Genomic DNA, 13,670 nt, shown 5'->3' on the forward strand with positions numbered 1-13,670 from the left:
TCTAGCGACTGGCATTGCTGCCTCTACATCGAAGGGTTCCAGATTCGATTTCCGGTCTGGTCGGAGATCTTCTTTTTTCGTCCGAGCACTCGTTGTTTGTGTTGTTCTAATCACGTCGTTTCATCTTCATCGACATGCAAGTCCCCGAATTGGCTTCAAAAAAAAGGACTTGCACCAGGCGGCCGAACAACCCCAGTGCAACGCCAATAGTACCATACGATCGCTTTATTTTTTCCGTTACTCTATCTGATAGTGTTATTTTCTAGGGTTCTTTTTCTGAATATTACAACTCATACGACCATAACAACATCCGGGTCATCTAATGTAATAACATTCTCGTAGAACACGTTCATTGGAGTTTCCTGATTCTTGGAAATAATAATTAACAACGAAGATCACCGGCATTCATAGAAATGGAAGGCCAGGGCCGTCTTCGAGGCCGTGGCGGTTACTGCTCTCTGCCAGGGAAGAGCTGACGTCACGACAGGCTCACCGGGCCCGCAAATGCGCCTCGCGGTCTAACTGGCGAGCAAACAATGGCACCTGCGCACAGTGCGGGGATGCACCGACGGAAAGCCCGACCCAACACGCCGGGGTATAAAGGCTGCTGGCAGTCGGGAGCCGCAGACATCCACTGCTTGGCTGCAGCACCACAACCGACGCGGGAAAACAAGTAAGTTTCACAAATTAGGTGTATATTTGGCAGATATACTGCCTACTGTCGTATGATAGACGGTGTTAATGCTGCGAGCTTCCATGGCGTTCTCAGCAGAGTGGGATGTGTGAATGTGCCGTAGAGGTTTTTGGGATTCTAATACAGTCAGCTGCTTGATATGGATTATTAGTAGGTCGAGAACGGCACATAAAATATTTACATTTCCAAATATTTTATAAGGCTGATCTTATGCAACACACAGCACTAAGAGTGTATTTTATTAGAGACGACCGACATCGGCTTAAGATCAGCCCATCAAAGGGTCCACTGTATCAGAGAACAAAAAAAGGTACAGGGTGTTCGGAAATTCCCGCTACAATTTCCCAGGACTTGTAGAGGGGAGTAAATAGATAATATTTTGAACAGGAACTCTTGTCCGAAAACATTTTGTAAACATGTTGGTAAGGTGATCACTTTTACGACTAACTGATTAGGCGTGACCCAGTACATCACTTGTTTTACAATTACACTCATTAACAGCCGAATAAATTCCTCGTGTACTCATTGAGGGGTCCTCTTCAGCGTGATACAGTACGGCTTCTTCCAACTTGGTTGTGCGGCGTCTCCTAGGAGCACGACAGTCAAACCAGCTGACGATGAGGGTATCGTTTCTCGAAGACGTTGCTTAACTGTGGAGAAAAGTGTATGCGATGGAGTCGAATGTTGTGGAGATCGATCTTGATAAAGGCGACAAGCAGCTTCTCCGTTACCGTGAGCTCCGTCACTCAGAAGGATCGTGCCGGTGTATTGTGCAAACGTGTACTGAACCATGTTGCTCTGACACTCACAGACACGTGAATGAGGCTCGAACCAGGTCAGAGAGGTAAGTCAGGCGTCAAATGACGATAGACGATACGATGTAAACACGCCCACCCCCCTTCCCCAAGACTATCTTGTTGCATACCTACCTAGCAAATGTCTTTCCAAACTGCTTTAGTATGGAAACTGTCCTTTTACGGACATTCGTTCCTATTCAGAATATTATGTACTCACTCCCCTTTACTAACCCTAGAAGTCTGTAATAGGAATTTACGAACACCATATGCAGCAAATATTACAAATCCCTGACATTGTCGGCTGGAGAGCGATCAATTAATTCAGGGTAAACAAAGCTTCCGATACGAAGTTTTTTTTATTCCTTCGATCACGTTTATGTACGCTGTATAACTAGTTTCGACAGTACTAAGCTGCCGTCTTTATATTGGAAGCTTTATTTACATGTAACACATGTAACAATCTGTGTAGTATTGAAGTAATGCAGCTTTTATATATATTCCGTACGAGCTCTGATTTCCCTTATTTTATCGTGGTTATCGTTCCTCCCTAGGTAAGTCGGTGTCAACAAAATATTTTCACATTCCGATGAGAAAGTTGGAGATTGGGATTTCGAGGGAAGGTTCCGTCTCAACGAAAAACGCCTTTCTTTTAATGATTTCCAGCCCAAATCCTGTATCATTTCTGTGACACTCTCTCCCATATTTCGCGATAATACAAAACGTGCTGCTATGTGAAAAAAATTATTTTCGGGCATAATGGTTAGGTTTTTGAAGCGTGACTGTGTGGGATAGTTATTTATTAGTAATTTCTGCTACCAGCCTCATTTTTATTTGTTTTATGTTTAATCTAACATAATACTGTTAGGTTAAACATAAAACAAATAAAAGCGTGACTGGTAGCAGAAATTTCAAATAAACAATTACGTGAAACAACATTAAAAATGTCACACCTTACATCACTGTAACAAAGTACTTTCAGAATCGTCTCAGGTATGCATTGGCGTAATTGGTGTAACAGTTATCAGAAGTGTATTGATCCATCATTGAGACTGCCTGTAAATAAGTAATATTCTATACATTTAACCTCATGAACCTATTTCTGGTGGCTGACGATCTGGGCACATAGCGATGAAATTTCGATCGCCGAAATATTGTTCGCGTAGGACATTATGAACCGGCAGTACATCCGTGGACTGCTCTATATTAATGAATTGTTAACAGTTCTCTTAGCATCAGAAATGTACACTAATTGTGGATTCAGGGGGATAAAAATGGTTTCTAAGCACAAGCAATCTGCTAGATATGTGAAGGTACTTACTGCCTATTTATATTGTAATACTTTTTGATGGGAAACATGCTGCAGATCTTCACCACTTATAATTAATCACAGTTTAAGCTTCACGTTGGCCTGCATGTTATACTGAGAGCGCACAGATGTCGCGACTTTACTACCAATTCGTTGCATGAATCTTATGTGTTCAGGCCTCCAGGTCATCTGATCAGTCGACACGTTCCAAAGAAATGAGTTTCGGTTTCGAATCAGCGCAGATCTCTATATTTTGCAATTAAATGTATACCTCGGTGCCAGATGTCTTCGTGAATCCTCTACTCTTGTAGAATCTCATGAAGTTTACATTCTGAGGAAGGTGTTGAGCTGCCTCCATCTACGGGCAGCCGCACAAAGACTAACGTGTTACTAGTAATGCACCAGTCTTGTGTAATTTCCGGTGATAAAGCAGTTATAAGCGCAACACAGGGCGGATGTATTATTGGCAGCTAAGTGTCCACTACTGCATTACAGAGTAAAACCAAGTTCACTTCGCAGGTAGAGCGATGAAATCGACTGTAGTATGGAATGTCGGTTTGAGAATCTCTGTTGGTTTCTAGACAGGGTATACCTTCCAACTACGGGCCTGGTCTTTCAGAAGGCTACAGAAGAATAGAAGCGGTTCCAAGCCGAGTAACGTTCCGAACGGAATAGCTTTGCCGGTCGTATCGACCATGTCAGAGGTTATAAAATGCCTGTCAGCCCCTAGCCCTCTAGCACATTTTTGTCTCTACAGATATTTCAATTAGTATTGTTACAGCTGAGCTGCTCTGGTCTGAAGCACACTGGTATTGACATCAAAATTTAATAAACTCGCACAGTAAAATCTTTTGCTTCAATCAGCAAATTGCAGTACGTACGCTCTTTCCTGTGAGATGTTATTCCTAACTAGGCATACGTGACAAGGCTGGAACGTATTTTACTTTATTTTTGATTTGAGCATAGCTGATCTAAGTTCTGACCATTGCTTTCTCGCAATGTGATTATTCAATTTCTCAAAATTTCATTCTGATGAAGACACCGTTAGTAGGTGTCGAAACCTGGGTCAATTGTACCAAACAGTTATATGCAACTAGTTGGCTGCATGATTCCTATGTTTGAAAATTGTATGCGATTGATGAGAAACAACAATGTTTGAGATGGTACATTCTCGTTGATTGGAAGAGCCTAGTACATCGTACGCACTGTTGGTGTTACTTTGTACTTGGAAGTACCTTCAGTCAACTGTTCTGTTCCAGAGTCAACCACTATGAAGGCAGCCGTGCTGTTCCTCCTCCTGAGTGCTGTAGTTCTCAGCTGGGCCCACCCATCTCCGAAGGACAAGGTAAGCCACATCTATTTCTCTGCAAGGTAACAGACTTACTTCCCCAGAGATTTTCGATGTTTGAGAGGAAATCTACGTCAAACAGCTGTCAGTAGTAGCTTACTTTTTAGTCGCACTCTTTCTTCTTTGATCTGAGACCACCAATAAGAAATGCTTCCTTATCTGACAATTCCAAGATTACTTTCGTCCCTCCTGATCATTTTCGAGATCCGACAGTAAAGTGTGATAGTGATGTGTTTACTACGTGGCTTCCAAATGTTGCCATAGACATAGGATGACACAACAGTCGCCCGCAATAGCGTGGGCTCATGGGCCCTTAGTTTGATTTTAACAGTGTTTGCAATGCTCTTCAGGAGGACCGTGGCGGAGTGGACGTGGACGTGCACAGGGAGAAGGGCGTGGGCACGGTGGTGGGCGCCCGCGGCCACGGAAACGTCTGGAAGAGCGACGACGGCAGGACGCGCGTGGACGCCGACGGTAACTGGCAGAGGGTCTACCGCGGACCCGGCGCCGGCAAACCCACGTACTCCGGGGGCGTTCGCCTCTCTCACACTTGGTGAACACCGAGCACCACTACTTGCCTGACGTCCTAAGCCCATGGGGAGCACGTCGTTTGGAATTGCTGTTTCTCGGCGACTGAACTTTTATTCGGAAATGAATCCCGTGTTAGTACCTGTATTGTGTACTACGACGATATTTAGATTCAGTTATCTGTAGATACAATATGCTGACACTCAATAAACAACATTATACAACTACTGTTGCCTTTCTTTTCTGTGTGTAACGCTCCATCAAATACTGGGTAACATCAAAACGAGATAACAAAAGCAACCCATGTTTATTCACAGCCAGTGTGGAGTGAAACTGCACGGCCCAACCCAAAGACTCTACACGACAAAGCTTGGGAAAACATCTGATATACGTACATCGTTCTTCATAGTTGATAGAAAGACCACTAAGTACACTGTAGTACAAAGTACTGTGTAATATGCTACACCATAGCTGCTGAAAATTTCTGGTTTCACACGCATCAGTCACGTGTCAAAGTAATATTAACGTGATAGAAACAGTTCTTATAACCAAGTCGGATGCAACCTCGAAACATCTATATTACATACTACCACCCACAACCCGGAACACATAACAGTTGGAGTGGATCGGCAACAAAAATGCGATTTTCGGTATTTCGCGTAACAGTATGTACATATCTCAATGACTGAACCTGCAAAATTAAATCATTTACGACAAATAGTTCAGTATATACGACGTCGTAAACATTTAGATGCTTGCAATCCTACACACTAAAACTTCAGCATCAGGCATGACGTTTTAATTTGTTGCTTCTCTACTACTAACTCTATTCGCAACACACTTCCCATACAGTACCTACTTACAGTGAAGAGCCAAGGAAACTCGTATAGGCATGCGTACTCAAATGCAGAGATAAAGACACTTCAAAAAAAGTTATGCATCATCTCGGTTCTGAGAGTTCCGGAACCTGTACAGAAAACTGGAATAGAGATGAACATAAACATCATTTCCGCCCTTTTTATTGCTCATGAAAACCACACATTACATGTTCTACCATCACACAGCGAGACCTTCAGAGATGGTGGTCCAGATTGCTGTACACACCGGTACCTCTAATAACCAGTAGCACATCCTCTTACATTAATGCGTCGAGGATTACAATCCACAAGATCATCAAAGCACTGTTGGTCCAGATTGTCCCACTCCTCAACGGCGATTCGGCGTATATCCCTCAGGGTGGTTGGTGGGCCACGTCGTCCATAATCAGCCCTTTTTAATGTATCCCAGGGATGTTCGATAGGGTTCATGTCTGGAGAACATGCTGCCCACTCTAGTCGAGCGATGTCGTTATCCCGAAAGAAGTCTTTCACAAAATGTGCACGATGGCGCCACGAATTGTCGTCCATGAAGACGAATGCCTCGCTAATATGCTGTCGGTATGGTTGCACTATCGGTCGGAGGATGGCATTCACCTATCGTACAGCCGTTAAGGCGCCTTCCATGACCACCAGCGGCGTTCGTCGCCCCCACATAATGCCACCCCAAAACAGCAGGGACCCTCCACCTTGCTGCACTCGCTGGACAGTGTGTCTAAGGCATTCAGCCTGACCGGGTTGTCTCCAAACACGTCTCCGACGATTGTCTGGTTGAAGGCATATGCGACACTCATCAGTGAAGCGAACGTGATGCCAGTCCAAAGCGGTCCATGCGGCATGTTGTTGGGTCCATCTGTACCGTGCTGCATGGTGTCATGGTTGCAAAGATGGACCTCGCTATGGACATCGGGAGTGAAGTTGCGCATCATGCAGCCTATTTCGCACAGTTTGAGTCGTAACACGACGTCCTGTGGCTGCACGGAAAGCATTATTCAACATGGTGGCGTTGCTGTCAGGGTTCCTCCGAGCCATAATCCATAGGTATCGGCCATCCACTGCAATAGTAGCCCTTGGGTGGCCTGAGAGACATATGTCATCGGCAGTTCCTGTCTCTCTGTGTCTCCTCCATGTCCGAACAACATCGCTTTGGTTCACTCCGTGTCGCCTGGACACTTCCCTTGTTGAGAGCCCTTCCTGGCACAAAGTAACAATGCGGACGAGATGAACTGCGGTATTGACCGTCTAGGTATGGTTGAACTACAGACAACACGAGCCATGTACCTCCTTCCTGGTGGAACGACTGGAACTGATCGGCTGTCAGACCCCCTCCGTCTAATACGCGCTGCTCAAGAATGGTCGTTTACATCTTTGGGCGCGTTTAGTGACATCTCTGAACAGTCAAACGGACTGTGTCTGTGATACAATATCCACAGTCAACGTCTATCTTCAGGAGTTCTGGGAACCGGGATCATGCAAAACTTTTTTGATGTGTGTATTAACAGGCAGAAAACGGTTCTGAGGCTGGCAACGCCTATATAAGATAACAAGTGTCTGGCGCAGTTGCTAGATCGGTTACTGCTGCTACAGTGTCGGTTTATCAAGATATAAGTCAGTTTGAATGTGGTGTTACAGTCGGCGACCGAGCGATGGGATACACCATCTCCGAGGTAGCGATGAAGTGGGGATTTTCTCGTATGACCATTTCACGAGTGTACCGTGAATATCAGGTAAAACATCAAATATCCGACATCGCTGCAGCCGGAAAAAGATCTCCAACAACGGGACCAACGATGACTGAAGAGAATTGTTCGACGTGACGGAAGTGCAACCCTTCCGCAAATTGCTGCAGATTTCAGTGCTGTGCCATCAAAGTGACTCACCGTGCGAACCGTACAACGAAACATCATCGATATGGGCTTTCGTAGTCGAAGGCCCATTCGTGTACCATTAATGACCGCAGGACAGAAAGGGGCCCGTCAACACCGACATTGGACTGTCGATGATTGGAAACGTGTTGCCTGGTCGGACGAGTCTCGTTTCAAATTGTATCGAGCGCTTGGACGTGTACGCGTATGGAGACAACCTCATGAATCCATGGGCTCTGCATTTCAGCAGGGGATTATTTAAGCTGGTAGAGGCTCTGTAATGGTGTGGGGCGTGTGCAGTTTGAGTGATATGAAACCCCTGATACCTCTAGACACGATTCTGACAACTGATACATACGTAAACATCCTGTCACATCACCTGCATCCATTCATGCCCATTGTGCATTCCGACGGACTTGTGCACTTCCAGCAGGACAATGCGACACTCCACACGTCCAGAATTGCTACACAGTAGCTCCAGGAACAATATTCTGAGTTTAAACACTTCCGATGGCCACCAAACTCCCCAGACACGAACATTATTGAACGTATCTGGGATGCCTCGCAACGTGCTGTTCAGACGAGATCTCCACCTCCTCGTACTCTTACCGATTTATCCTCGTACTCTTAAGGATTCACAAATAGCCTTGCAGCATTCATGGTTTCAGTTCCCTCCAGCATTACTTGAGACATTAGTTGAGTCCATGCCACTTCGTGCTGAGGAACCTCCACGTGCTCGCGAGGACCATACACGATATTAGGCAGGTGTACCAGTTTCTTTGGTTCTTAAGTGTCTATAAATCTGTCTACAAATTTACATCAATTTATAACATGTAGTTCAGGAAATATGACGTCATAAACGCTGAGATATGTAAAAACCAACTTTTGCTGAAATGGAGCGCAAATTACCCAATTTACATATCCAGTGTTTCATAATGAGAGCACTTAGTGACTTCCTGCAAGAACAGCTTCACATCTTTGCTAATGTTTTTCTTGCTTTCACGCTTAACGTTAAACGTTTCAACTCACTACATCATTTTTAAAGTAATCAGACGTTTGAAGCTGTTTTATATGAGAGGCGATCAAAACGTTAGCCTTCGAAGGTCGTACAGTCAACAGTCTCATGCCAATAACGCAAAATCGCACTGAGCATTGAGGCAATCATTTCAGCGACGCACCAGGTCGATGATACCCGTTTGGTAAACCTGCGTGAAAAAGTCTGAAACTGCCTGCTGCACATCGTCGATCATTCAAGGCCTTTGTTACGGGACCGAGGCGTGATAACCGCGTGGGAGAGATCAGGAGTGTCTCCCGCTTGAGATGGCGTAATGTCCGAGATCGACTGGCTTCTTGTGTCGAATCGTATCGATAGACATGCTGTCCAACACATTCTTCATTGTTCGATGGTTGGCTACCGCTGTTTGTACTTCGGCAGCCAAGAAAAGAATAACAGTACGTTGGTTCTGTGTGGACGCATTTGGTAATAACATCGCCACAGTTCGTATCTCCACATTTGCTGCATTCACGTCGGAAAGTCACGAATGTAACACCAATCCCTTAACTACATGTCGGTGCTTATATACTAGCATCGGAGTCGCACTGCGTTGAATATACGCTGCAGCAACATACTCAGACGGAAACTTTTTGATCGCCTCTTACACATGGGAGTTAGATTCTTTACAGAACGGGGAATGTTAGTTGTATGCTATTGCGCATTAAAATCGTAGCACCATGAAGATGATATGCAAAAAACGTCTAATTAGCAAGCTTCATACAAATTTTTAGCTTTTCAGTATTACCACAAAGACTAGGTAGCAGTAACGGCATCTTCGTTCCTTGTATAGGGGGAAATAACACAGTGCCCTTCTCGTACAGAAATGGCATTAGAATATTGGTTGTTTGTGAGAAGATCGTGTTACGCCTCGTGCAAAAAGGAGAAATTTCTACCGGCATGCGCAGGAATTCCATAGCGGTACGGTCATGGCTTCTGAATTCTGTGCTTTATTGTTCCGCGATATTTCTGTATACGATGAGCAGGATCCCAAGATTGTCGCGCGAATATGGAATCGGTGGTTTTGAAAGGGCTTTACTCAGCGTCATGTAAGATCTCAACTCTCCATGTCACTAGCGCCCGAGAGGACAGACAAATTATTCTATCGGTTGTGCACGATCGTACAGGCACGTCACATACCGTGGGGCCGGCCGAAGTGGCCGTGCGGTTAAAGGCGCTGCAGTCTGGAACCGCAAGACCGCTACGGTCGCAGGTTCGAATCCTGCCTCGGGCATGGATGTTTGTGATGTCCTTAGGTTAGTTAGGTTTAACTAGTTCTAAGTTCTAGGGGACTAATGACCTCAGCAGTTGAGTCCCATAGTGCTCAGAGCCATTTGAACCACATACCGTGGGTCAGGAAGTGGGATTCCTTGCAGAAAGAGAAGTATCCAAATGTACGATGCAACGACGCTGCCATTTCGCGCGGTCATATATTTACTAATCGGGTTTTGACAAATTTTCGTTTTTATTACTTAGTGAGTAAGTGTATTAGTGTCCAGTTAACAATATGGAAGTTCCGTCTTTGCAGTAGTACTATTTCTTAAAACTGAAAAGTTTATAAATAAGGAAACTCCCGTTTCGATTTAGATTTGTTTACGATAAACACATGATAAACTTTGTCTAGATTTATTTGTTTGCTATTCTGTTTCATGAAAAATGTTAAGTATAGGATTACGTGGTGTTTGTAAACGGAAATTGACGTAGATTTGATTTCGGTTAAATTTATACACGTATAAGGTTATTCATCGTTAGAGGTAGCGACAGGTAGGCCTAATTTATTTACGTGCATTCACTAACAGGTAAAAACACATACATTGGAGTAATCGTTTATAATTATACGGCCGTGAGTGACAAACGTGCATGCGCCTCGTAGGCTAATTAACAGTTTGGGACTGGTGCGTGGGAATTGTCAACCGCGGTTTCGTTGGAGCTACTACAGAAGGGATTTCTAATGAAGCTATCCCATGGATGTGTGGTTTAAGTATAAAGGCCAAGAAGTTAGCAGAACAGGAGGATTTGCGTCCTGCCTTCACAAACTGAGGCCCCGAGAGCTGAATTAGAGCACTTGAGCGTGGAGGGAAAAAGAATGTCTCAGTGATATTTGGAAATTTGTGGTAACGACTATGGAACCAAACTGCTGAGGTCATCGGTCCCTAGGCATACACATTAGTTAATCTAACTTAAACTATCTTACACTAAGGACAACACACACACCAATGCCCGAGGGAGGACTCGAACCTTCGGCGAGGGGAGTCACGCGAGCCGTGACAAGACGCCCCAGACCGCACGGCTACCCCGCGCGGCTCGGCATTATAGTGATGGGAGGATGTGCAGGGGGGGGGGGGGTAACAGGCAAGGGGCAGAAAGGATATAGTTTAGACAGCCTTGTTACCAATGAACTAAATAACTCTTGAATGGAAGGAGCCATGTTCAGCTCTAGAACAAAGTGGGTCTCAGTAAATCATCCAAAAGAATTCAAGAGATATATACCAAATAAATACCAAAATAAATTAATAAGAAATGGTACTCGCCGCCCGTGGTACACAAAACCGATCAAAACATTGTTGCAGAAGCAAGAAAAAAAGCATGCCAAACATAAAAGAACACAAAATCCCCAAGACAGGCGAAGTTTTACTGAAGCTCGATTCGAGATTTTAACAGTTTTCGCAACGAAACTATGTCTCGAAATCTGGCAGAAAACCCAAAGAGATTTTGGTCGTAGGTAAAGTACTCTAGTGGTAAGACGCAATTGATCAGTCAATACCTTCAGTGCGCAATAGCAACTGTGATGTTATTTATGACAGTGCCACTGAAACGGAGTTATTAACTCTGTTTTCCAAAATACCTACAAAAAAAGAAAACGAAGTAAATAATTCAGAATTCGAATCAAGAACAACAGAAAACATGAGCAGCTAGAAACAATAAAAGCAAGGCCTCTGGTCCAGACTGTATACCGGTCAGCTTCCTTTCAGAATATTCTGATACAGTAACTCCATATACTCAGTGAAGATACAGCCGCTACCTTGTACTCAAAGAATGGAAAGTTGCACAAGTCACACCAGTACCAAACAAAGGAAGTAACAGATATCCGTTGAATTACAGACCTATATTACTAACGTCGATTTTCAGTAGGATTTTGGAACATACTGTGTTCGAACATTATAGATTGCCTCGAAGAAAACGATTTATTGAACTTGGAACGATCACGTAGATAATGTTACGGAAAAGGGCGCCAAAAACTGAGATTTAGTGGCAGAACACTTAGAAAATGTAACAGGTCTAATAAAGAGACTGCTTATACTAAGCTTGTCCGCCCTCTTCTGGAGTACTGCTGCGCGCCGTGGGATCCGCATCAGATAAGATTGACGGAGAACACCGAAAAAGTTCAAAGAAGGGCAGCTCACTTTGTATTATCAAGTGAGAGAGTGCCTTGAACATGATATACGAAGTGGGGTGGTAGTCATTAAAACAAAGGTGTCTTTCGTTGTGGCGCAACCATCTCATAAAATCTCAATAACAAACCTTCTCCTCAGAGTGTGAAAATATTTTGTTGGCCCCCAACTACAGAAGGGGAAATGATCATCATAATATAATAAAAGCAATCAGAGCTTGCACTGAAAGGTTGCAGTGCTCATTTTTCCCGTTTGCTGTTCGAGAGTGGAACTGTAGTGCAACAGCTTGACGGTGGTTGGATGAACCCTCTGCCAGGCACTAAACTGTCAATTGCGGAATAATCATGTAGATGAAGATGAAGATGTAGACGTGGAAGAGACTGGTCGAAAACTAAGTAGAGAAACAAAAGTCTTGGTGCTAAGTAGAAATTGTGGAAGGGGTGTAGGCCAAAATCTGCATGAAAAATTATGATCATAGTACCCAATCACAAATATTGTAAATCTACTGCTAGCTTTGGTGACGTAATAGAGAATATTGAGGCACTGAATAGCGATCTTATGAAGGTCGGGCACTTACAGTTGGGAGAGGAGGCAACAGCTTGACCGAGAATAGAGGGTAATACTGTCTGTCAGCAGTGACCTGAAGAAGCTAATTTCAGCAACACTACACACTCACGTGGGCTTTGTTAATGATCTGCAAGGCACCACGTGGATACAGCCCCGGATTTACGATATTTCCGAATCGGGGAAAATCTTACAGTGGCGCCTACTGCCCCCCCCCCCCAACCCCTCCTCCGACCGACCGCTCTTGAGCGTTTTAGATAGGACGTCAAAAATTTTAGAAGAAATCAATTTTTCAAAAATATGTTCATTTTGCAGCGCACATCTTTCTGAAGAGATTGATGAATAAAACATATATGTTCGAGGAAATGTGAGACATGTTATTTGGTCTTAAGTGTGCCAAAGTACAGTGCCACACCTCTTCACGCAGCATTCCTCTATCGCACTGTACTTCGCTCTAACGGAATTCAAACTTGTACATTTTGTAATGGAAACTGTCAAATCTAGATTCACGCAGTGGAAATTAAATATCATGTGGTGTCCCTGCTGCTCCCAGTCGAGCAGTTTGACATCCTACACCTCTTAAAAATCTTGAAATTAATAGTGGGTGGTATTATTGGTGGCCGGGAGAATCAGAACTGATTCAGAAAATTCAGACTCTTTATTGCCTATCAACTAATAACTTTCTTTTTTTGTGACATAAAATTAAATACAGGAAACAAGAGACAAGCAAGACACAACACATTTCTTCAATCCTTAGGTCCCAGCAATTTTTTCTCTCTAATCTTGATACAGCTTTACACGGGATGCCTTCCTTCCTGCGAAAGAATCCATTACCTCAACAAAGTTCGTCAAAGGTTTCGCTACATAAAAAATCAAAATGTCGCTATCTAACACTGAGAAAACTGTTAAAGCGGGTAGAACCCGTGACTGGTGTGGTTTCTCGATTTGATTACGTCTATTTTGTCACTGTCTGCTAGTTAAAAATAGGGCTTTCTAATATTGCACACGCTAAATAAGTGTATCTACCTCATCTACGTAAATAACATGACAATATAATTCACGAGGTGCCAATATCAAATGCCTGTTAAGCCTACTACAAGAAAAAAGATGGGATCGAAAAGTAGTAGTAGTATGAAATTTTTATATAAATCTGAAACCGTCACTTTCTCACAGACACTTTTCTGTGATGTCCCCGTTCCTTCTCCTTCCCTGTTCTAACATAAAAACCTTGTCATCACTAATTCTGCAAC

At 43.8% G+C, this 13,670-nt stretch overlaps 1 protein-coding gene across 1 annotated transcript; it reads left to right on the plus strand.

Moving 5' to 3' along the window:
- The first annotated feature begins 606 nt into the window (after positions 1-606).
- LOC124595783 lies at positions 607-4,900 on the plus strand. Its single transcript, XM_047134669.1, has 3 exons — positions 607-673; positions 4,057-4,142; positions 4,496-4,900. The coding sequence occupies exons 2-3, from the start codon at positions 4,068-4,070 to the stop codon at positions 4,700-4,702; spliced, it is 282 nt and encodes a 93-aa protein (XP_046990625.1). The 5' UTR covers positions 607-673; positions 4,057-4,067; the 3' UTR covers positions 4,703-4,900.
- Positions 4,901-13,670: the final 8,770 nt, after the last annotated feature.

Source organism: Schistocerca americana, chromosome 2, assembly GCF_021461395.2.
Source record: "Schistocerca americana isolate TAMUIC-IGC-003095 chromosome 2, iqSchAmer2.1, whole genome shotgun sequence".
Lineage (NCBI taxonomy): Eukaryota > Metazoa > Arthropoda > Insecta > Orthoptera > Acrididae > Schistocerca > Schistocerca americana.